The 24,870-nt window shown below is 37.9% G+C and overlaps 1 protein-coding gene across 3 annotated transcripts; it reads right to left on the reverse strand.

Moving 5' to 3' along the window:
- Positions 1–1,332: 1,332 nt before the first annotated feature.
- Positions 1,333–24,579, reverse strand: RD3 (retinal degeneration 3, GUCY2D regulator). Of its 3 annotated transcripts, XM_031937323.1 has the most exons (4): positions 24,076–24,579; positions 22,951–22,987; positions 8,050–8,358; positions 1,333–2,199 (listed from the first exon to the last, which is right to left on the reverse strand). In XM_031937323.1, the coding sequence occupies exons 3-4, from the start codon at positions 8,343–8,345 to the stop codon at positions 1,899–1,901; spliced, it is 597 nt and encodes a 198-aa protein (XP_031793183.1). In that variant the 5' UTR covers positions 8,346–8,358; positions 22,951–22,987; positions 24,076–24,579; the 3' UTR covers positions 1,333–1,898. The 3 variants fall into 3 exon arrangements, with proteins under 3 accessions (XP_031793183.1, XP_003767727.1, XP_031793182.1); XM_003767679.2 differs by lacking the exon at positions 22,951–22,987 and having other exon boundaries at positions 8,050–8,355; XM_031937322.1 differs by lacking the exon at positions 22,951–22,987 and having other exon boundaries at positions 24,076–24,577.
- Positions 24,580–24,870: the final 291 nt, after the last annotated feature.

A 24,870-nucleotide genomic window follows, 5' to 3' on the forward strand; every position in this document is an offset into this window, starting at 1 on the left:
GAAGTGTCTGAGGTCAGATTTGAACGCATGAAGATGAATCTGACTGACTTCAGGTTCAGCACTCTTATCTAGTGCACCAATTCTGGGCCTTAGGTTCCTCACCTGTAAAATGAGAGTTGGATAGGATGGAAAATAATGGGATTATGTGAGAAAAGTTGCTAAACAGGTGAATAATGTACATGTAAATGCATTGTTATCATGCACTGAGACTATTTGATGTAGCAGGCCACATAAGACCAGCCTTAGAGCCAGGAGGATGTGGGTTCAGGTTTTGCCCACGACATTTAATGGGCTGTGTCACTGCAGGTGCATCTCTTAACTTTTAAGAATATTTAGGAGTTTGGAAAGATTCTGAGTTACAGATGAATTACTGATCTGAAGTACAGGATGATTAGTTTCCTTACCAGGAAGTTCCTGGTCTAAACTAATGACATTGTAGGAACGACAACTATTAGGAATTCATAGAAACAGGGCAAAAATTATGTGAATTGATATGGAACAAAGAAAGACCAGGAAACATGCGTAATTGGTGCAATGATATAAATGAAAACAATATTGAAGACAACAGAATTTAGATCAAATGCAATGATCAACAATGATCGATCGATGATTCCCAATGACTGATGCTGGAATGCATCTCCTTCCTTGGCTTAAAGAAATGGTTTGTTTCTAGATGCAGATCAATTCTTCTCTGTCAGTTGAAGTCTCAGCCATTTTATTAAGACAGCTTTGTTTTATATGAGGACTATTATTGAGGGTCAGGGATGGAGATGGGGTGGAATTTGGTTTAAAAAGACAAATGTCTCAATAAAACAAATTTTTGAATTTTCATTTTTTTGAATTTTTGATTTTCATCTTTTTTCAAATTTCAAAATTGAGTAAGAAGATTTGAACTAGATGATTATTATGGTCTCTTGCAACTCTCAATGCCCTGCTTTCCAATAGGCAAAGCTTAAAGGGAGTGTCTTCTCAGAACGCTTATATCCTGGGTGATAATTCTGTCCTGCATGTAGAATTTTAGGAGACCTGCTCCAACAAGACACCACATACTTAAATGTTTTGTTGAGGGCTAACTTGGGTGATGGATGTGGAGGGGAAATGGCCTTTGGGCCCTGCTCCATCATAGCCTATAGTTTAAAAGCTCAGGAACTGAGGAATTGCCAGATGGCCAGTGGAGGACAGTCTGTCAGGATAAGATAGGATTCTTAACTGTGTTGGGTCTGTTTCCCTTATCTATAAAATGAGGGGTTTGAACTAGCTAACTCTGTAAGGTTCCAACCAACTCTGGCTTACTGAGTTTAAAAAAAAAAAAAGAAAGAAAGAAAATCCCAAAGAATAGAAATGATTAAATCGGCACCACTAAACAACAAAAATCCACATGGGGAAATAATTCAACCTAAGATGAGTCCACAACTTGGGGGTTAGAGGTCTTAGCAGGAAGGCAAAGTCATCCACTTGCTTTTAGAAACAGGGATATGGAATGGGGACATTTGTCTACCCAATACTAATGATGGAGAATTCTTCTATTCGATCTTAAAAAAAAAAACAAAACTAGAATGATAGTGGTCTGAAGTCTCCAACACACTTCTGTGGTCCTCGCTTCCTGGGGTTAGACAATTGTAGGATCACGAATTGTGGGATCTTTCAACCTTATGTACTCCCTAGATCTTGACTGTCGGTGACTGGCTTAGGTCTGTATAAATAAGGCCTCAAACCCATAATTGTCCTTAGAATTGGTATATTCATTGGTTCCTCACTCCTAGTACTGGTCCAGAATCTCAGAAAAGGAGCAGGGGGAGCATGTCAAACTGGAACAGGTAACAGAGGGCCTGGGAGGGGAAAAGGCGGCACCTGTGGCTGAAACCTAGCTAACCAAGTCATTCCTGGGCCTCCTTTCCTCAGTTATTGTCTTTGTGCATCTGGAATTCGGGCATACTCCAGACCCTGGGGGTGGGATGGATGTCCCGCTCCACATCCTCTGAGATGGTCCTGATGTCACTGGCAAACGGGGAGATGCGGGAACGGGTCCTAAAGGTGGTCAGGGAGAGGGAGCCCCGGGACCGCATGTTCCACTGCTTGGTCAGCTTCCTGACATCCTCCTCTTCCTTCATCTTCTCCAGGACTTCCTGGAGGACCGAGCGGAAGAGCTGGGATACCTCATGGACTTCGGGCTCATATTCAGCAATGAGCTGCCGGAACCTAGGAGAAGCCCAAGAGTCAGAGGGTAGGACACAGCATGCAAGATTCAGCTTTGAACACTGTTTATACCAGGTTTTATCCCTGCCTGTTTCCTTCCTCTTCCTCCAAGGAAGGCCATTCTTTGACCGTTATACCATGTTTTATCCCTCGCTGTTTCCTATCATACCATATGTTTTACCCCCTGCTGTTTCCTTCCTCTTCCTCCAAGGAAGGCCATTCTTTGACCATCATACCATATGTTTTACCCCTTGCTGTTTCTTCCTCTTCCTCCAAGGAAGGCCATTCTTTGACCGTTATACCATGTTTTATCCCTCGCTGTTTCCTTCCTCTTCCTCCAACAAAGGCCATTTTTTTTTACCATCATACCATATGTTTTATCCCCTGCTATTTTCTTCCTGTACCTCCAAGGAGGGTCATTCTTTGACCATTATGCCTTATGTTTTATCCCTCGCTGTTTCCTTCCTCTTCCTCCAAGGAAGGCCATTCTGTGATCCTTCACTCCATTAAGAGAATATTGCAATTCTAGTTTCTCCCAATGAAGGCTGTATTTGTGTGTTCATATGCTTACAGGAAATATAGCATATTAGGGGCAGTGGATAGAGCACCAGCTCTGAATTCAAGAGGACCTGAGTTCAAATCCAGCTTCAAGACACTTAAAGCTGTGTGATACTGGGCAAGTCACTTACCTCCAATTGCCTCACCAAAAATAAAAAAAGCTTCAGGAATCATTACATCATGAAAGGATGCCATATAAATTATTAAAAATTTAGACTTCTTGGTTAAGTGGCAGAACTAGGAATAAGGGTTGTTGAGGCAGATCTTAAAAAATTTAGACTTCTTGGTCTAAGTGGCAGAACTAGGAATAAGGGTTGTTGAGGCAGATCTGAGTTTAATGTAAGGAAACACTCATTAATAATTAACGAAATGTGATGTCTTGAGAGGTAGTGAATTCCCCCTTACTGCCCTATAAAATAGATTGTGAAAATATTGTCCCCATTTTATTTAGAGTGAATTGAAGTTTTAAGAAGTTAATGAGGCTTAAGAAGTTAAGAAGGTTGGATGACCACCTGCTTTTAAAAGGGAGTTGGGGGGGGAGCAGTGGTCAAAGGAACAGGAACACTGGTTCTGGGGTCAGCAGATCTGGTTCACACCTCATCTCTGCTACTATTTGTGGGTTCTTGGGAAAATCATTTAATTTCCCGCAGGCCCCTGTTTTCTCATCTGTAAGATAAAGAGATTATAGAAGCCAGGAAAGCAAAGCTGATGGAAAGAAAATAAATAGTTGTTAATTGAAGACATTTATTTTTGATATTTAATATTTTATTTTTAAAGATAGTTTTCAACATTTACCTTTATAAAATTTTGATTTCATTTTTTTCTCTCTCAGCCTTTTCCCCTCACCAAGACAACAATCTGATATGTTATAATACAATCATATTAAACATTTCTACATTAGTAGTGAGTGTAGTGAGAGAAGAATTGGAACAAAAGGGAAAAACCACAAGAAAGAAAAAAAAGTGAAAATAGTATACTTTAATCTGCATGAAGACTCCATAGTTCTTTCTCTGAATGTGGATAGTATTTTCCATCACAAGTCTTTTGGAATTAGAAGATATTTATTTTTAAAAGAAAGATTTGGACCATGTAGCTTATGAAATTCTTCTCAGCTCTGGATCTATGACCTGAGTTGGAGTCCTGTCACTTACTAGCTGTGTGACATTGGTCAAAGCGACTAAATTTTCCATGCCTCACCTTTTTCACATACAAGGTTTCTCAAAATTCAGGGTAATTTTAACTAACTTTAAATTGAACTAAGAGTTTTAGGACATCCTTTGAAAAAAAGGGGAGGTAGGGTTTGTCTGTACCCTGTAATGTAGGATTATTCTAAGGATCAAACCAAATGAAAAACTGTATGTGTGTGTGTGTGTGTGTGTGTGTGTGTGTGTGTGTAATTGTTTTGCACATATATATATATATATATAAAATTATTAATTGTTTTACACATATATATATAAAATTATAACTGTTAAGTGTTATAAAGTATTGTGATTCACTTCCTGAGATGAGACAAGAACCATCCTATTTTGTAATTTCTCTTACTACAGTAACAAGTGAGCCATCATACTTTCTTCTTTGTTCTCTAATGGCAGAGTCTGTATGTATTTTGATATTCTTGACCATTGAAAAAAGATGGTGGAAGGGCTCTTACCTCTGGTCCTAGAGTCTTAAACAGAGGGCAAAAAAATGAAAGGACAAATTTACACCAAGAACATCTCAATAGGGCATAAAAAGCAAACTGAAATTGGAATCCAAGGTCTTGTTTCTCACACATAGTATCTTCAAGAGCTTGGGAAAATAACTTAATTTTTCTGTGCATGTGTTTTCTCATCTTTAAAACAAAGACATTGGTCCCTTTTCTTTCAAATTGTTGGAATGAGAAAGATGGGAGGGAAAAAAATAAATGTTTGTTAATTGAAAAATAAATAAAAATTTTAAAAACAGATGGTGTTGGTCTTAATAATCTCTGAGGTCCCTCATAGCTCAAAATTTATGATGCTACTGTATGAGTTTATGATTTATAAGCTAGCTCTATTAAGTGTTCACAGGCCCCTGTGAAGTATGCAAGGTAATGGTTATAGTCCCATTGCCGCATCTCTAATTTCTCACCTGAGCTGGAGGTCATCCTGCATCCTTAAGGACTATGTCCATGGACCATGAAGAAAGTACTTTGCAAACCATAAAAGTGCTATATAAAACAGAGTTACTAACTTTATTATAAGAAGAACTTCAATGGCATAATCTTCTTAATTACATTGCAAATCTTAAAGTACTTATGTAAGAAATAATTGGTTTTCCTTTATTCCTCTTTGTATTTTGGATGGTGGACCAATGATGGGGAGGAAGGTGGATCTCTCTATTTCCCTATGGCTGACTATCATATAATCCAATCAGGACTATCCCTCTGCAAAATTGGGAAATAACCAAATTACAGAGCCTTTTTCTTGTCTCTTTTTCCCTACTCTAAAAGGCACCTTCCTAAAAAAGAAAAACTTCTCTTGTTCTATCTCCTCATCCACAAGACAGAGATATACCACACACACTATAATAACCTTGAAGACAGAAACTATATTTGCATTATTTTCTCTTTCCAGTATTCAGCCCAGTCTAAATAAATACTATATAAATGCTTCTTGACTTAACTTTTTGTACAAGTAAATCACATTACAGATTGCTTGTTCTCTTACTTTTATCAAAACTCACCTCCCTTCAAATTAACCTTTTCAGACTAGTTTATCTAAAGGGATGATAATAGCTCAAATTCCAACAGGACTCATTTCACAACAGCCCTATAAAATAGATTACAAAAATATTGTCCCCATTTTATTTAGGATGAACTGAACTTTTAAGAAGTTAATGCCTTTATCTGCACGTAGAGAGAGACTGTGGGGACTGAGTGTGGATCACAACATAGTATTTTCACTCTTTTTGTTGTTGTTTACATGTTTTTGTTTCTTTCACATTTTTTTCCCATTTGATCTGATTTTTCTTGTGCAGCATGATAATTGTGGGGAGAAGAAAGGAAGAAAAAAATTTGGAATGCAAGGTTTTTCAAGGTGAATGTTGAAAATTATGCATGTGTTTTGAAAATAAAAAGCTTTAATTTAAAAAAAAAAAGAAGTTAATACCTTGTACACAGTCACAATACTAGTTAGTGGGAGATGAAGCCAAAACTTAAACATGGGTCCTACTTAGATCAGCATGCTTCCTATTGCACAATGCCCTACTCCCTCTCTCCCCTTTTTAGGATAAAAGTGCTGATGAATGATACTTGGTACTCCTCAGGAGTTAAAATTTGTCTTAATAGGAACTACCTGGAAACATAATACATTAACTCTAAGGAAAACCAGAAATATTTGAAGTTCCATATATTATTAATACAAGAACTTTAAAATGACTATGCAAAATCAAAGGTATGGTGTATTTAACCTAGAAATTTGTCTTGGACAGAGGCATTAAAGGTCAGCTTAAAAATGTTCACTTTCGTTGAGAATTAGAAATCAAAGAAATGCCTATCAATTGGGAAATGGCTAAACAAACTGGAGTATATATTTGTAATGGAATCTTATTGTGCTGTAAAAAATGACAAGTAGGATAATTTCAGAAAAACCTGGACTTACATGAACTGATGATGCAAAATGAAATGAACAGAGCCAGGAGAATATTGTACATAGTGACTGCAACATTGTTCAGTGAAGAAGTGTGAATTGTCAGCAATACAGTGGTCTAAGACAATCCCAAAGGACTAATGATGAAGCTTACAATCTGATTCCAGAGAAAGAATGGATATTAATTGAAAAATGCTGTTTTTCATGTTCTTTTTTTTCCTCTTTCATTCAAGTCTCCTTGTATAAAATGACTGATATGGATTTCTTTTTTTTAAAAGAAAAGGATCTTTATATACAAAAATATTTAGAGTAGCTCCTTTCTGGTGGCAAAGAATTGGAAACTCTGGGGAGATCCATCAACAGGAGAATGGCTGAACAAATTGTGATAAATGAAATATTATTGTGTTTTAAGAAATGATGAGCAGGATGCTCTTGGAAAAACCTGCATTTGGTCCACTTTGAAAGTGAAGGATGAAAAACAAAAAGAAGATATAAAGCTCAATGCTCAGACCAACAAGTTGGTGAATTGGTTTGGTGCAGACAGGGACCTGGGGGCTGCACAAGTCTGTGCTGAGCCATCAGAATAACTGGATTGAATAATTTCATAACAATGGAAGCATTCTCACTGTTTCCCCGTCTGGAACTAGGCCTGAGTTTCCCTCTTGTGGTAAACACAATAATAATTTCTTCTAATGAGGTCACCAAATCTAATTAGCTAGTTGTCCTAGCAACACATAAGAACGTGATTTCAAGGAACAATAAAAAAATTTTATGTCCCTTTCCTAGATAGTGATCAGTGACTCGGAAGCCATGAGGCTGCATACTTTGGGTAAGTCCTGCCCTGGTGTATGGCCTTAGACTTAGCTTGTAGTGAAACATCTCTTCCACTTTTCCATTGGCCCAGATATTATTTTAAGGCCTTTTTTTCTGACCATTGCCAAGCCATACCGCCTGTATTCTGGCCATCCTCCTCATCCCCTCCCACCACATTCTGGACGTTGCCCTTGGGACCCTAAGATCTGATAGGTGAGCCTTATCTTGTCTATAACCATTTTCAAACAAATCATTTCCAAACCGTGTCAGTCTGCACGTATTCCTTCTTGCCTCCATCCTCCAGCTAAGGTCAAAGGCAATTCCAGGTGGACTTGGCAGCCAGTTATGGTCTATGTCAGAATTAATTTCATGAACTCATTCTTCTTTTTCCTATATTTTTTCCAAACCATTTACAATCATGTTAAATGGAACCTGCCGTTTACACTTGGGAAGCTGGAGAAAAGCTCTGTTATTATTGTAAAGTTTTCTTTTTCTCAACTACTCTGAGAGAGATTTTTTTTTATGGGATGGGGACAGGGCTATCTACATTCCTCAGATTATAATATATGGACTCTATAATAATGAGTATATTATATTATATACTATAATTATATATATATATATAATATATAATAAAATTACTCTGTAATATAGTAGAAGGAGTTCTGAATTTAGAATCAGAGTCTTGGGTTCATATCACTTATTATAGTGTCACTTATTATCTATATGCTGTTAGTACTTAAACTCTCTATACTATGTATGTATAATGAGAAAGCTAGGCTGGAGGCCCTCCAAACTCCCTTGGAGCCCTGAAGCTTTGCTTACACAAACTGCCGCTGCCTCCTTCCCTTGCTCAGTCACAGATCCTTACCTGAGGATCATGGGCCCACAGTAGGAAGGGTGGATTTTGGTGCAAGTGTCCTCCAGCTGCAGCCGCTCTCCAGGGCTCAGGTCGTAGGCATTCCTGGGCGGGGTGGCCAGCCAGCTATAGTCAACACCGGTTCGGATCTTCCGGTATTCATTCTCCCTCTCCCGGTGCTGTTTCTCAGCTTCCTTTGTCTGCCAATCCAGCTCCATCATCAGGGTCTCAATTACCATCTCGGCTGGACTTCTGGGAGTCAGCCTGGGGGAGGTATCGCTCCATCGGAACCACGGAACCAGGGACATGGCCTCTGTGCTGCTGGATGGGTAGGTGCAGGGACAGGGAATAGAAAGATGGTCAGGTGGGAAGGTGGTCTAGCACTGGACTCAATTATGGACAGCATCCTTAGTTGGTTACATCAGAGCGTCTTAAACTTTTTCCACTCAGGACCCTTCTTTACCCAAGAAATTTGTGTGTGTGTGTGTGTGTGTGTGTGTATGATTTAATCTCATCAGTTTATTCGCCAGCAAAATAAGAGTGATAATAATAACACTCACCTTTCAGGGATGTTTTGAGAATAAAATGAGATATTTGTAAAGTGGTTTGCAAATCAAGAGCCATACAAATGCAAGTTATTATTATTACACACCATAGTATGTTTATATTTATTTGTGTTTCTATTACCCAATCTCAAAGCCCATTAGTGTAGTGCTCTCTCCTCACTGGGGGAGATCAATGCCCTGCCTCTGAATGAGACAAGTTAGAATTTGGGACAATGGGAGAGCTTCATTCTCTGGAAACTTTCTTCAAGCATCTAGTCTTTTCAGATATTTCTGGTACTTATCTTATCCCCAGCTTACTACATTAAATACTTAAAGGAATTTACCCTGCATTCAAGTTTCTTCACAATGCAATTGGCTTTCAGTACATTTCTCCTTTCTTATCAAAGCTTTTTAATTTTCAAAAGATATGCATTGACAATTGCAAAGCTCTGTTCCAATTTCTTTCACCCTCACCCCACCCCCATTCTCCCCACCACCTTTCCTAGATAGCAAGAAATCCAATATATGTTAAACATGGTAAAAAATATATGTTAAATCCAATATATGCATACATATTTATTCAATTATCTTGCTGCACAAGAAAAATCAAATCAAAAAGGAGAAAAAATGAGAAAGAAAACAAAATGCAAGCAAACAACTACAAAAAAGGTGAAAATACTATGTTGTGATCCACACCAGTTCCCACAGTCCTCTCTTTGGGTGTAGATGGCTCTCTTCATCACAAGATCACTGGAACTGGTCTTTCAGTACATTTCAATGGAAAGATCATTGACTTTCAATGAGAATTCAGTTTTGCTTCTGACACTTAAAACCTATGTGATCTTTGGCAAATCTCCTTTAACGTCAGCTTTCTCATCTGTAAAATAAGATTGAACCTTATCATCTTCCCAAGATCCCTTTTAGTTTTAAATCTATGAGCCTTTACATTTATAGTCTTAATCTCTCTTCTGAGCTCTAGTCCTGCATTTCCATTCTCCATCTGCCATTTGCACATATCCAGTTGGATTCCTTCGAGGTAGCCCATCCAATCCCACTAAAAGAACATGAGTAGTTCCTTGAGACGACATGATGGTGGTTAAGAAGGATATGGTTCCCCAAAGAAAACTCTCTTTCAAAAACAAGGTCTGTGCCAGAGGCCACAAAAAGATCCCTATTTACTGACAAAAACATTCTCACCGTTTTCCCATCTCCCTCAGCACCTCCTCACTCTGCCCCTTACCTGATTGGAAACCCATCACTGGGCATGGAGAAGACTCAAGAACTGCCTACTCCCTTGCCTGGCTACCTTTCTCTCTACCTAGCATTAATTGTTGCTATAGTTTTCAGTGGAGAATTCAGGAGAAAGCTAATTGCTAACAAGAGGGCCCTCAGCCTTTATTCTTAGGAAGATCATCAAAGATGAGAAAAGATAAGCAGAGTATAGAAGGAAAGGGAATTTGATGGCTCTGAAATCAAAGGATAGACTATACTTGTAAGTAATAAATAAGGGTGTTTTATTCTCCCTTATTTAGAATGATAACATTTTCAAATTTTCTTGGGAGAATAACCTGAGGACAGAGCATTGGGCCCAAAAGCTGAGAAGGCCAAGGATTCTAGCTTTTAGATATTACATGTCAACTATAAGAAAGATGATATGGATGATATGGAAGAGTGCTGTATTTGGAGTCAGAGAAACTGGGATTTACTTCTTACCATCAAGCTGTTTGACTTGGGACTATTATAGCATCTGGGTGCCATGATGCTGGACTTGGAGATGGGAAGACTGAGTTAGACTCCAGCCTAGTTAATGTCTGGTTGTGTGATGCTAGCTAAGTTATTAAACTTCTCAGACTCAGTTTCCTCATCTGTAAAATGGAGATAACAGTAATATGGATCTCACAGTTATTGCAAGGAACAAATTAGATAATGTATGTGAAACACTTTGCAAAGTCTTATAAATGATCATGATTATGAAACCACTGTAGACATTAGTTCATTCATCTGTAAAATAAGAAAATTAAATTTAAATTAAGATACTTTTTAGTTCTAAATGCTAAGATTAAATAGAGGTCAGATGACTATTTGTCAAAGATACTGTAAGAAGGATTCCTATTTAACTATAGGTTGGATTAGATAATCTATCAATGCCTAGATTATTCTGTGATTTTCTCCTCTGCTTCCAGATAATTCCTTGTTTGATAAAACTTCCTTGATTAATCCCCACAGCTCTTGTGACTATTCATGTAAACTATTACCTTTGGACCTTGCAGAAATAATTTGTACGAGAGTTTGCCTTGGCCCACCATCCTCATCTCCCTCAAGAAATCAAACAAGATATTTCTGGCTGTCAGTAGCACCTGACCTCAGGGAATTCAATTCCATCTTTCTGTTCCACCAACAGGAAAGTAATAGGATTAGAAGGAAGCCAGAGAATCTTCTGACAAGGAATGAAGTAGAAAGGAATTAGTCTTTGCCAAAAAAAAAAATTTTAATCACCAATAATGACCCCAACAAATCATCCTTGCCTTAGGGCACATCCTAACCCATGGCCGGTTTCTGGTAAATTTGCATCGATCCTGCATGATGGATCAAGTTGCTAAGACAGCTAAGATGACACCACTGTGTCCAATTATTTTGGATTTGGGAATTTCAGCTGTCTTAATGACCATGCGGTAAGTTGCCTGAATCATGAGAAAACAGTTGATTCAATCTTATATCTAGAAAGAGCTTCAGTTAGAAATCTAAGCCAGTAGTGCTCCACTCAAACTGTTCCCTGTTTGGGAAAAAGAAATAGAGATCTCTCTGTACAAGGGGATGTTCGGTGCTTAGCACTGACTAGTGAACTGACTAACCCACATTGGGATTAGTTTTGTTTTTAAAAATAGTTTTTAAAGCACCAGCCCTGAAGTCAGCAGGACCTGAGTTCAAATGTGACCTCAGATACTTAACACTCCCTAGCTGTGTGATCCTAGGCAAGTCACTTGACCCTAATTGCCTCAGGAAAAAAATTAGCTTGTATTGACAGAATTCAGAGTCATGAGACAATCATAATATGCTACTGTATAGGAAAGGGGAAGCTGTATTAGGCACTGCCTTTGGGGAAGAATATTTGCAGGAAATTCCACAGGGAAAGAAGTGTGATAATGTTATTACTCATTTAACATGGTCTCCAAGTGTAGTATTGTTAGTGATTTGGGAGCCTGATATTCTATTATTGAGGTAAAATACAGAGTAGAAGGGACTGTGTATAAGAAAGATTAATGGTCAGTGCTCTAATGCTGGTATGACAGCACTGGAATCCCACATTCCCATCCCCATGAGCATCATTGTTTCTCTGGGACCTTCGTTGGTTCACTCTAAAAATCAAGGGGAATGTCTCATATCTATGCTCCTTAGGAGAGTGGGCTCTTATATAATAAAAAACAGCAGCTCACATTTATATAGTGCTTTTTGGTTTGCAACTCCTCTGCTAGGTAGGCAGTGGGAGAGTTATTAATCCCATTTTACAGACTCAGACATTAAGAGTCTTGACTGATGACAAAAGGGGTATAAGAACTGGAAAATGGATTTTCTAACTCCAACTTAGATAATATCCTACTTCCTAGTTCTCACTTCCAATCTCTCTATCAGTTGCCAAGTCTTGTCATTTCTACCTTCATCAAATTTCTCATGACTGACCCTATACTTCTGTACAGATCCTCATCACCTTATTCTTAAACTATTGAAAAACTTGCTGACTGTGCTCACCACCTGGTGTCCATTCCCACACCAGCCCATGTTCTACTCAGCTGCCAAACTGATCTTCCTCCATCTCCTTTGCCTCTAGGAACAAATTCAGTGACTTTCTCTTGCCTCCAAGATTAAACATAAAATCCTCTTCTTGGTTTATAATAATCCTTCCACAACCTGCCCTCTTCCAACCTTTCCAGTCTTCTTGTACCTTATACTTCTCTGGTACTTTGCAGTCCTTGCTGTTCCTTTCACAAGACACTTCATCTCTCTGATTCCATGTTTCCTTGTTTCTGATGCTTTGAATTCTGTTCTTCCACTTCTCTTCCTCATGGCTTCTCTGGCTACTTCTGCAACTCTGAATTCCCTCCTGTTCTTCCCTTTTATCCGGGAGTTTAGTTTTAATGTAAAGCATAAATCTATATATGGCTTATGGGAAAATGTCCCACTGAGCAATCTTCTCCTTATTATGTTTACCTGTGAGCCAGACTCAATCATCTTTAGATAGAGAAAAGGCTAAATTGTAAGAGTAAAAGCGAGACCTCTATACTTCCTACTTTTCTCACATACCCTCCGGTATTATAAATAACAATCAATTCAATTCAAGGAACATTAGACCATCTGTGATGGGAAAGGGGGATTGAAAACTGCATTAGTGGAAGGAGTATCCACATTAGTGAAATTATGGGCCCATTAACTGCTGACAAATAATAACAATTATTACCACTCACATGTACATAGCACTTTTGATTTACAAAAGACACAAAACAAACCATTGTGTTAAATCTCCAGAAACAATAATGAGCCCAGTATCATATTGAACTTCAAATTGGCAGTAGAGTGCTGGACTTTCAACAATGAAACAGGAGAATGTGAAAGACTGAGCCCATAGTAAGTATTTAATAGGAGCTCATTCATTGATAGAAGCTATGAGAAGAAAGTTATACATAGTTCTTTATAGTCTAGAGCAAGGCTTCTTAAACTTTTTCCATTTGTGTCCTCTTTTTTGCCCAAGAAATTTTTTGTGACCCCAAGTATATAGGTATATAAAATAGGCACACAAATTAAACTTTTCCTGAAAATAAATCATAATTTTGTGATCCTCACCTTCAGTTATGTGACCCTTTAGTGGGTTGTGAAGCTTTGCTCTAGAGCAGGAATTCTTAATTTAGGGTTCTGAAACTTATTTTATAAATATTTTGATACCTGTATTTCAATGTAATTTATTTCCTTTGGAAGCCTATATACCCTTTTGTTTTATGTACTTAAAATATCATTCTGAGAAATTCATAGTCTTCACTAGGTTTCCAAAAGGATTCATGACCCACAAAACCACAACAATATAAATGGAAAAAACAATAACAAAACAACCAAAAGAGAAGTCATGGAATTATAAGAACTAAGTTTGTCCTGAACAAAGAGATAGGAAAAATAGCATCATTTCTTATTTCCAATATGGCAACCTATGAGTGTGAAATACTACAAATAATGTCAAACTTTTTTCTTATTCAGTTAGTTTTGTTCTAAAGACTTTTTCCCTCCTTTTAAAAAATCTTTTAATGAGGGATGTGTAGCATAAATGGTCTGTAGGGGCCATTCCTTGGAGCATTCACAGATATTCTCTGCCTTCTTCCTGTCAACCACAATGGAACTTTAGGGCCAACCTTTGACTCATCCCTGAAGGGCTTGTACCGAAAAGACGTGTTTCTTAATTGACTGTAGAGATTGGTGCTGGAAATACAATATCACCTGAAAATACAGAAATTTTCTCTGTTCTTCTAACTCATGGTCATTCCCATGGAAAGATTTGCACTTCACACATGACTAATGAACTGTCCAAGCCCTTGAGTATATAGAGCACCCACAGAGAGCATCGCCACTGAAGAATGAACGAAATCATTAAACTCCAGGAGAAAGACTTTTTGGCATAAATCTTTGCTTCCATCACCCTGGATGATATACTTTTTGGGGTGGTGGGGTTTGTAAATATGTTTATTTTTAAGCTCTATGGTAATAGAGCTTCCCAGATGGCAGATAGAAGTGACCTAAAAACTACAGGGCTGAATTCTTCAGAAAAATTAGCAGCAGACTTAGAATTAAATAAGAAAGTATATCAGATGGGAGGCTCTAGCCCTTTAACCACTATTTTAAGAGTTTTCAGATTTACATAAGCTGATGCTTAGAGAAAGAAGCAGAACCAGGAATATAGTATACACAGAAATAGTAAAATTGTGTGATGATCAACTATGAAAGACTTTGTTCTTCTCAGCAGTTTAGTGATCCAAGGCAATCCCAATACACTTTGATAGAAAGCTCCATTGGCATTCAGAGAGAAAAGAAAAAACTATGGAGATTGAATGTAAATCAACATATACTATGTTCACTTTTTTTTCTTTTTCTTCTGTTTTTTTTTTTTTTTTGTCTCATGGTTTTTCCCTTTTGTTCTAATTTTTCTTTCCCAGCATGATTCATAAAGAATTGTGTATTAAAAGATTAATGTAGGGACAGCTAGATGTCCTATGTGACCCTGGGCAAGTCACTTAACCCCAACTGCTTCAACAAAAATTATAATAATAATAATAATTAATGTACACATAAAGAGCTTTCAGAAGCCATCATTGAAGGGGTTCTTATTCTCCAAAGAGTCTTTCTTTTTCATTTTTTAAAGCTATTACTATCTCATCAGATCCTTCCTAGCACATTCAATGTGGAATCAGTTGTTTAGTGTACAAAAACGCCTTTATTGAAATACATCAACATCATTTCCAAAGTCCTCCCTACTTTGCTGGATGCATAGGGATGATCCTGGGTCCTCAAAGGCTAAACCAGTGGATTAAAAGATCAGGTTTTACCAAAATGGAAAAGCTTCCAGTTAAAACCTGGTGATAGACTTTATTTCTCTTCCTAAGAAAGACCAATCCTAGTTAAATATGGAGAAGTTTATCAATGGATTGAATAAAAGGTGATAAACATTTTTATTACAGCAGTTCTTAAAGACCATACACTAAATTATTAAAGGACTGTAATCAGCAGAGGGAATGATCATACAGATGAAACCAGATTTTTGATGTTTTGGATATTTGTGATGTTTTGGTCCCCAAATAATATGAAGGTAGGAATTAGAATTCCTTAGACTTCATCCAATGTCTAGTATCTTAATTTTCCAAAGAAGAAAATTGAGATTCAGAGAGGTTGTGATTAGTCCAAATAAAGTTCAAAATGCTACCTAGTCACAGACAACTCTCTAGACTAGCCTTTCCTCTTTTAATATATAGCTTCTAATGATTATCCAAATGAGACTTCCTTGACTTTCCTCATTCAATCTTTATTCTTTTGCTTCCCAGCTTCCTCACAATTCCTGAGCTTGATTTCCTAAAAACAAAAATAAAGAACCAGCTTCTGTCTCTTTTTCCTTCAAAATATCATAGATTTCAAACCAGGAGAGACCTTGGAGGCTTATCTGATCTGTGCTCCTCATTTTACAAACCCAGAAACTCAAAATGAGTTGGCCAAAGTCATACAGGGAATGAAGAGCAGAATTAGAATCAAAACCAGGGCCTCTGACTCAAAATTTGATGCTCTTCCTACCATACCATATATCTCGGTCCTTTCTTGCCTATTCTCCCCAGCTCTCATCCTCTCTACAATGTACCATCAGTATCCCCATCAAACCTGAATGTTAGCCACAATGGCACAGAAGAAGTGACTTTTTGAGATACTTCAGACAATAAATCTAAAAGACAATTACATTTTGATGACTTTAATAGCAGTTAGATAGAAGTTACAACATTTGGGGGAGTTAAGGGTTTTTTTTTTTTTTCCCACTAAGGTATTAGGTTATGAGATGATAGAAATCCATTATCCTGAAAAGGATAAGGTTGTAGGCAGACATATTAATTAAAGGATTTAAGCTTCTGGAAGGTTATTATGATAAAAACACTCCAGTTTCTATAATGAGGATAATGAGAGGAAAGGGGCTTTAGCTCCCACAGAGAGCCTTTTTTGGTGCATATTAAATGAACAAGTGTATACAAACACAGAGGAAGGGAGGCAGGAAGGGGGGGGGGGAGAAAGAGAGAGAGAGAGAGAGAAAGAGAGACAGACAGACAGACAGAGACAGAGAGACAGAGAGAGGCAGAGAGAGAAATGAAAAGAATGAGATTGGATAAGTTAGAATGAATGAGCCGTGAGAGTGAATTTTAGACATTGGAGAAAATAGAATATGTTTTCCCAAAGTTTTTAAACTTTGCTTTGAAAAAAACAACTTGCCTGCAAGTTGAATCTCAGTTCCCCAACATAGTTCACACTCATTTCAATGTTGTTTTGGAATCGTACTGAATGAGTGTGGTCTTGTTGGTTGATTTTCCCTATAATCCACAAGACCAAAATTCAAGTGTCCCCTCTGACTCATCTTAGTTGGATGATCAAAGTCAAAGTATTTATCGTCTCAGGATCTCCAGGTGATATCTAAATCTAAATTATCTGCAACAAAGGGCTTTTGTTTGGGGTTGAAGAGTGTGGGTAGGAAGAGGTACTGGGAAGAGTGGGAGGCTAGAGCTATATTTGGTTTTTTTTTTTTTTTAATAATGGAAGAAAAGAAAGAAGAAAGAAAAGATGGTTAATGAAAGATTAAAAACAATTAAAGGAGGCAAGAGGGAAAATTAGACAGGGACAGACAAGCCTAATAAATGTTTATGTTAGCAAATTAAATTTAACACTTATTAACAGGCTACATTTGTAGATTTGGAGTTTCGTATGCTATCTCCATTATGTGGCCTTTTTTGTGCATGGAAATACTAATGTTTGCTGGTTATTTTCTAGTTCATAGTTAAAATTTTTAGAATGTAAAACAAAAAAAGGGAGTTTCTACACCTTTGTATATACAGATATAATTACATTGCAAAATTAAAAACATGGTTTGTTAGACCCACTTGTAAGATCATTCTTAATTATAGATTAATAGTTAGAAGGGACCAGATCTATATGTATATACATGTATATAAATATGTGTGTGTATATATATGTGTATGTATGTATACATATATATAAATATGTATATATAGTGTGTATATATGTATATATATGTATACATATATACACACATATACATACGTTACTGCTTTCATTTAATAAAGGAAGATGCAGGCCCTGAGAGGCAAATGTTTTACCTGAGATCATAGAGAAGGTAAGTGGTCATTCTGAAATTTGAACCTGTTTCCTCTGCCTCCAGATCCAGTGCTTTGATCACTGCATCTTTGCTCCCTGTGTAAAAAACACCTCTTAAAAGGTTGAGTTTTTACTTAGGGTGGCATTTAGGGAGGCTCCAGATGTTTTATAATCATCCCTGTCCCTCTTCAGATCTCTCCCTCCAGGGCCTGAGGACCTTGGCAAAGGCAGGATTCCTATTGTGGCTATTTTTGGCTCTAATTCTCAGTTTGCCCTGAGAGGCTCAGGGCAGGACTGATTAAGTTCTTAAGGGAAAGGGAGGGAATATGGGGGCGAGGGGAGGGAAAGACAGCTGGCAGGCAGGGAAGACTCCAGAGAAGTGAGAAGCTTATTTTATCTTAGCAAAAAAAATGTTCCAGTTCCTGAAACTATTGTCATTGGATTTTCCAAAACCTTAAAGCAGAGGTTGGAAACAAAAATAAAAACAACTTTTACCAGTGGATAGAGTGCCCAACTTGGAGTCAGGAAAACTTTTCTTTGTGAATTCAATTCTAGACACCTTTTAGTTGTGTGGTTCTGGGCAAATCACTTAAACTTGTTTGCCTCAGTTTCCTCATTTGTAAAATGAACTTGAGAAGGAAATGGTAAAAAAAATTCTAGCATATTTGCCAAGAAACACAAACAGGGTCAGAAAGAGTTGGACACAACTGAAATAACCAAACAAGAAAGCATTTTTGGAGTTTAAAAACTTGAAAATGTTTGTGTATACGAACATATATGTATTTTTGTGACTGTGTTGGGTAAGGCTGTATTGTGATCATGTCTGTTGGATGTGGGAAGAAACAGGACAAAGTCTCTGTTGGAGTGATACAGCCTAATAAAATACCAGTTCTCCTGCACTTCTAAGTGAGAATTATCCCCTGCTCAGAACCCAACAATGGCAGCCTTAATGTTACAGAAATCACCTATTAAAATAATTAACTAAGCAATCAACTAACTTTGCCAGTACCTAACCAAGAATTCCTCCTATTAAAATCTCAATGAGTAACCATCCATTTTCTGCATGAAATCCTTCAGGAAAGGGAGACTAAAGCAGCCCGTTCCACTTCTGGTCATTTCTGGTCATTGTTGACTAACAGCATGGCTGCTGGTGGGGGTGGTCATGGTCCTGGTCCTTCATTTTTGAAGAGGACAATAACATCAGGAAGGAGATGTCATGACCTGCCAGTGAATTTTAGCTAAGTGAGGGAGGCTGTGCAAACTCACCAACCTCAGTTTCTCCTCTGAACCCATCTGGGTCCAGTGGCCAGAGATAGATCAGGTCAAGTGGAGACGCCCACCCCACTCACCAAACCTAAACTTCTCAGCCTGACTCTTCTAAGTCCCCTCTGACAATTGGCTCCTCCTTACCATATTTCAGGACTCATCTTCCAATAGACTTTCATACAAATTGCTCACAGTCCCTACACATGGCTCCGTATTGTCCAATTTGTATAGCAGATTACAAAAGGTAAGTAAAAGGTCTGTGAATAAAATATTTGACTATTTAGAAATTGCTATAGAATTAAAAACTAACACAAATCTATCTCTTCCTATCCATATTTTTAAAGAAAAAGTCACTGTGCTAAGTAACAATAATAGTAAACAAAATAGTAAACAAAAATTGAAACAATTCATTTTCTTAAGAATCTTAGATTCTACAGGGATAGAAGACATGTACAAATAGAAATAGATTATATAATTGAGTCAGCATTTTATTAATTTATTAAACATTTATTGTGTGACAGATACTGTTCTAAAAGATAGTTACTTTTGATCTAATTTTTCTTGCACAACATAATGAATAAGGACATATTTTTAGAAGAATTGAACATGTCTAACCTATTTTGGATTGCTTGTCGTCTTGGGGAGAAGGGAAGAAGGGAGGGAGGAAGAAAAATCTGAAACACATGATTTTGCAAAGTGAATGTTGAAAACTATTTTTGTATATATTTGGAAAAATAAATTACTATTGGAAAAAAAAAGATGGGAATAAAAAGAAAGGCCAAAAGGCAAGTCCTAATTTCATAGGGAAGCATTAGTTGGGGGGGGGGGGTCAAGAAGGCCTTATGTAGGAAGTATCATTGGGTTCAATTTTGAATGAAACCAGGAGCTCCAAGACAGAGGTGTCAAACTCATGCCCTACGACCTGAATGTGGTCCATCACACTTCTGAATGTGTTCTGAACTAAATTAAAATGTACCTGGGAAGTATTTAACAAAATAAATAAAAATACAATAAAACTTAGATATATAAACATGTGGTTTTCTAAGCCAATATGCAGCCTTTTTTTTTTCATTTTAGGAGCTCCCATTTCTATTTGAAATTGCTTACTCTAAGATGATGTTGCAGGAGGATTGTTATTCCAGAGATGAGAGAAAGTCTCAGGCAAAATATCTCATGTGAGGTACAATGGAGCCAGCTTGTCTGGACCAGGGTGTGTGAAAGGCAGTGTTAAAATAATAAAAGCAAGCTTAGAGGAAGGTCATAAAGGACTCTAAAGCAGAGGAGTTTGTATTTACCTAGGGAGTAATGAGAAGTGACTGAAATTTATTTAATTACATGATCAGATCTGTGATTTAGGAGCATCACATTAGCAACTGTGTGAGAGATTATTGGAGGAGGAAAAGGTTGTCACCAGAGAAAAAATGAAGTGGCTGGCTATTGCAGTGAACCAGGTAGGAAGAAATGGTAGTCTGAACTAAAGTGAGATTGGGGTGGGATTGCATTTGTGGAGAGAATGGGAAACATTCAAGCAATAACGTGGAGGAAGAAATCAAAGGATTGGCAATTGTTTAGATATGGGGATGAGAAGAGGATAATTTAAGAATTGAAGATGATTCTGAGGAGTTAAAATGATTGCTAATCTGGGTACCTGAAATGGTGCTGTCTTCAACAGAAATGGGGAAGTTCCCAAGAAATAGTATAAATACAAAGAAATAGTCAAGAAATGGGGAAGTTCCCAAGACAGAGGATAAATACAAAGGAATAGTCATATCAATATGTTTTTTCCCTTTATAAAGTGAAAAATATTAGACCTAAAGGTGAGTCACAATGTTTATGTGCTTGAGTTATTGGTTTTTTTTTGACAATTAGATGGGGTTTTTTTTTTGAGGGAGGAAAGCATTTATTAAGCACCTACTGTGCTCCAGGGATCATGCTAACTAAGGATTTTACAAATATCACATTTGATCCCTCACAATAATTCTGGGAGGTAGATGTTGATATTATTCCCATTTTATAGCAGGGAAAACTGAGGCATTTAAAGGCCATACAAGTTCAGAGCCATACAAATGTTTCAGGCAAGATTTGAACTCGGGGCTCCGTTACTCCAGGTCCAAAGTCCTATCCACTATGCTGTACAGTTGCCTGGAAAGGGGGGAATAGCTCTCTGTTGGTCAATGAATCTCTGCCCTTTGCTGACTCTCATGCTCCTTAATTCTCTTCATCCACCTTCAAAACTCAGGGAGACCTTGGAAATCCATGATTGAGGAGGAACTTCATTTGGTTCCTTGGAGGTTTTTCCAGCAACTGGATAGATTATGTGAGAATAGTGGAGGAAAAAAATAAACTACTGATATTATTTTTTCTGTTACCCATGAAAGGATAGCTCCTTCCCTCATAGGCCATGCCCTGGATTCCATCAACAACATCAAGGATTTAGGGCTAGAATAATTCTCTGAAATCATCTTGTCCAACTCTCCCATTTCCCAGACAAAACAAATGAGGTGCAGGAAGAATAAATAACTTGCCCCAAATCATACTCTTCACAATCCATCAAGATTTAAACCAAGGATCTCTGCCAAATCCAGAGATCTTTCTTCTATAAGACACCTTCCTTAATTCCCCACTTCCTGCTATCTTCCTTTCCATTCCTTGCTTTCTCCCTTCTATATTTCATTTTCCATTGCCTGTACCCTCCCTCCCTCACTGCACCTTCCATTCTGCTTATTTTTAAATATCTCTGAGGAGAAGGATGGCTCCTTCACTTCATGAAACCCAAGAGACAATGCTACCAGCTGTGGCTCATTAGATAGGTTAGAAAAATCGGCTGCATCCCTCAAGGGCAAGATGGAATCTGAGTGTTTTCATTTCTCTTCGGTTACAGGGTTATTAAAAGTCAGGGCAGGAAACAAGGGAAATGGCAGCGATGACAATAATAGCAGAGTTCTAGCCTTCGTGCATGAGGAGGGTACTTTCAACAAGGCAAACCCCTTGACTTGTTCAGTTGGTCCTAGGGACGGATCACAATTACCCAGAACTCCCCCTGATTAAATAGTAGCCTGAATCAGAAGTACAGATCAGGGCTGCAAATAACCTTTTCTTTTTTGCTAATATGACTAGTTCACATAGGGATCAATGCTTTCTTCTTCCCTTTATTAACACTGACTTATAAGCAAGAGAGCTAGACTTTAGTGGACACTTAATCAATACCTACTATCTAAAGGCACTGGAAGCCAAAAATGATCTAGGGAAGAATTCTGGATTTAGATTCAGGTTCAAATATCAATTCTGACACCAATTCTGTGATTCTAGGAAACTCATTTCCTTTCTCAGTATCTCATTTTCTTTTTCTGTGAAGTAAAAATAATAATTAATACTTGGACTACCTACCTCCCAAGGTGGTCATGAAGAAAGTAGTTGGTGACCCTAAAAGGCTACCTAAATGTGAATTATTATTTACATTATTATTTTTTATCTTCTCCATTAGATGGGAACTCCATTATGGAACCCCCAATGTCTCTTTCTACTTCTGTATCACCCCTTTTTGCCCTCGACAGGCTTCTGCCTTCAGTACAAAGTGTGGGATTGATTCACAGACAAATAGATTTTTGTTCATTTTTTCTTTCAAGGAAATGGATTTTCTGGGATTTTAACAATTTCTTCTGGTGGAAAAATATAAATTAGTTCTTGACCTAATATTTTTAGTTGGAATGTGTAGAATAAACCTGGTCAGCTTCATGACTAAGTTTCTGATGATTTTTTTTACTATAGGAAGGTAAGTTGAGAACAGATCTTTCCAGTCATCACTAAAAGGGCCTGATCAACCTGGTCCCCTCATATTCTTGTCACCAAAGCTCATGGACTCCTTTCCTTGAAAGTGATCACTCATCTAAGTGATTTGGGTGGAGGGAGATGTCTTTTACTTTACTAAAACAAAAAAGTCTCAGAAAAATTGCTCACTAAGCCAGAAGACCTGATAAGGTTTAGTGAAGGCAGCGTTCATCTACCTGTAGAATAGAGTAACTGGATGGCTGGAATGACTACCACAGAGTATAATCTTGGAGAGGATAGATTAAATTTCTTGAAGAAGGGAACCTTCTTTTGAAAAAAAAAAAAATTTGAAAAATGCTTAATGAAATGAATGTTGAAAACTATCTTTATATATACTTGGGGAAAAAAAAAAACTATTAAGTAGGAGGGAAATGCTTACCAGTTTGGATTAGAGGGGATATCACACTGGAAACCTTCTGAAATACAAACAAATGTTCTCCATGACCCAGAGTTACAGCACAGACTACTTTGACTATATGTTTGGATATCAAAGCACCATGGCCTCCAGTCCTTTCAAAGCATCTTTGCCTTCAAAGCAAATATAAAGCAACCATGTTGTTGCTCTATGTTCCCAAGGAACTGGACAAAAACATGCAGAGCTAAATCCATGGAAAATCCAAATATTTCAGTTTATAGCACTTCACTTTATGCACATTTGACCTAAGTTGCCCATAAAAACTGATATCTCTCTTTTCATAGATTAAAAATTTGAAAGGACCTCAGCAGGCCATTAAACCCAATCTCCTCAGTTTACAAATCAAAAAACTGAGGCTGAAAGAGTGACTTAGGTTCCTCTCTATCCATTAGGACTCTTGAAGCTACCCCTTCACCTTTCTCCATATGTAGCCCATCTCTGAAAGAGCCAAGAAAAAGGACACTTGGGGATATTGAATAACCACCTGCCTGGCTTTGCTGGCCCTGGATGACAAAAATCTAACGCAATACAATTTCAGGGACACATGATTCAGGTCTCCCAGACAAGTATTTGAATTAAATCAGTGGTGTTGTGGTAAATGTTTAACAACTGGATCTTTTTTTTTTTTTTGGGGGGGGGGGGAATGTCTACCAGACACACTATTAAGTTTAATCTGCATTTTTAATATTTTCCACAAAACAATAAATCAAGCCTTTGATTTGTAGCTTTTGCCAATTTCTGAGATGTAAATGTTCACACTGAAAACTTAACAATCTGTTCTAGAGAGCCTATTTGAGCTGGTTCCAGCACATCTCTGAAAATAATCAAAATGAACATTTCCTCTAATATTTACCTGGACCCCAACTCAAACTGCAGTTAGAGAATTGACAAGTCTCCCCAACTAAATTGTTCTCTCCCAACTTTTATCAAACATATTACCCAGTGTCTCTAGGGGAGGAAGGTGACTAAGAAATTAGTACCTTAGAGCTGGACCAAATGAGGGGCTAACTTCTGTCCCCCCTCTATACTTTTTGGCTCTGATTGTGCAGTTTCTCTGGACAGTGATGTCTAAGTGGGCAGACTTCTTACCTGAGTTTCTGGAGTTGGATGAAATAGTTGGTACTTCTGGGCAGAAGGGGTGTACCACTTTGTTTCCAGTTGTGGAGAGGAGATTGTCTGGATCCTTTTTAGGAAAGGGAGGAAGGTTTTATAAAGCCATGAGGTGGAAGGGAAGGATGAATGAGCATATGGGGAGGGCTGGGGTGGCGAGGCAGAAGGGATGGAGCGGGAGTGTGGCTTATTAAATTAATCTTTTAGCTAAGCTTCTTTCTTTCCTCTGGGCTCCTGCTGGCTGCTGCTTGCTCTTGCTTTCTGTCTCTCTCCCTCCTCCTGAAAGGGAACAATAGGACAGGCAGGAGAGTTTCAGGTAGCAGGGCTGCGGCTCTGTTTCTTAGTCTGTCTGGCTGATTGTCTGGTTCCTGTTCTCCAGAAGAGTCCTGTGAGGTTTAACTCACAGTTTCTCCCTGATGAACTGCTGGCCACATCCCAGCTTGTGATGTTCCGTTACCATGGAGACTCACCTAAGCCTATTTAGCTTTGAGAAGTATAATCCAGGGGGATGGGGAGGAAGAGGCTAACTGAGTCAGGGGCCTGAGAAGACCTGGGACAGAGCAGAAAACAAATAGGTCAGGGGAGGGAGACAGTCTTGGAGAAGCTCCCACCCTACTGGTGAGAAAACTGCTATTCTCTCCGAGTGTTATTGTTCAGTCTTTTCAATTATGTACAACTTTCTATGATTCCATTTGGGATTTTTTTTGCAAAGATAAAGGAGTGGCTTACCATTTTCTTCTCTCCAGCTCATTTTACATATGAGTAAACTGAGGC

The sequence above is a fragment of the Sarcophilus harrisii genome, chromosome 4, assembly GCF_902635505.1.
Source record: "Sarcophilus harrisii chromosome 4, mSarHar1.11, whole genome shotgun sequence".
NCBI classification, from domain to species: Eukaryota; Metazoa; Chordata; class Mammalia; order Dasyuromorphia; family Dasyuridae; genus Sarcophilus; species Sarcophilus harrisii.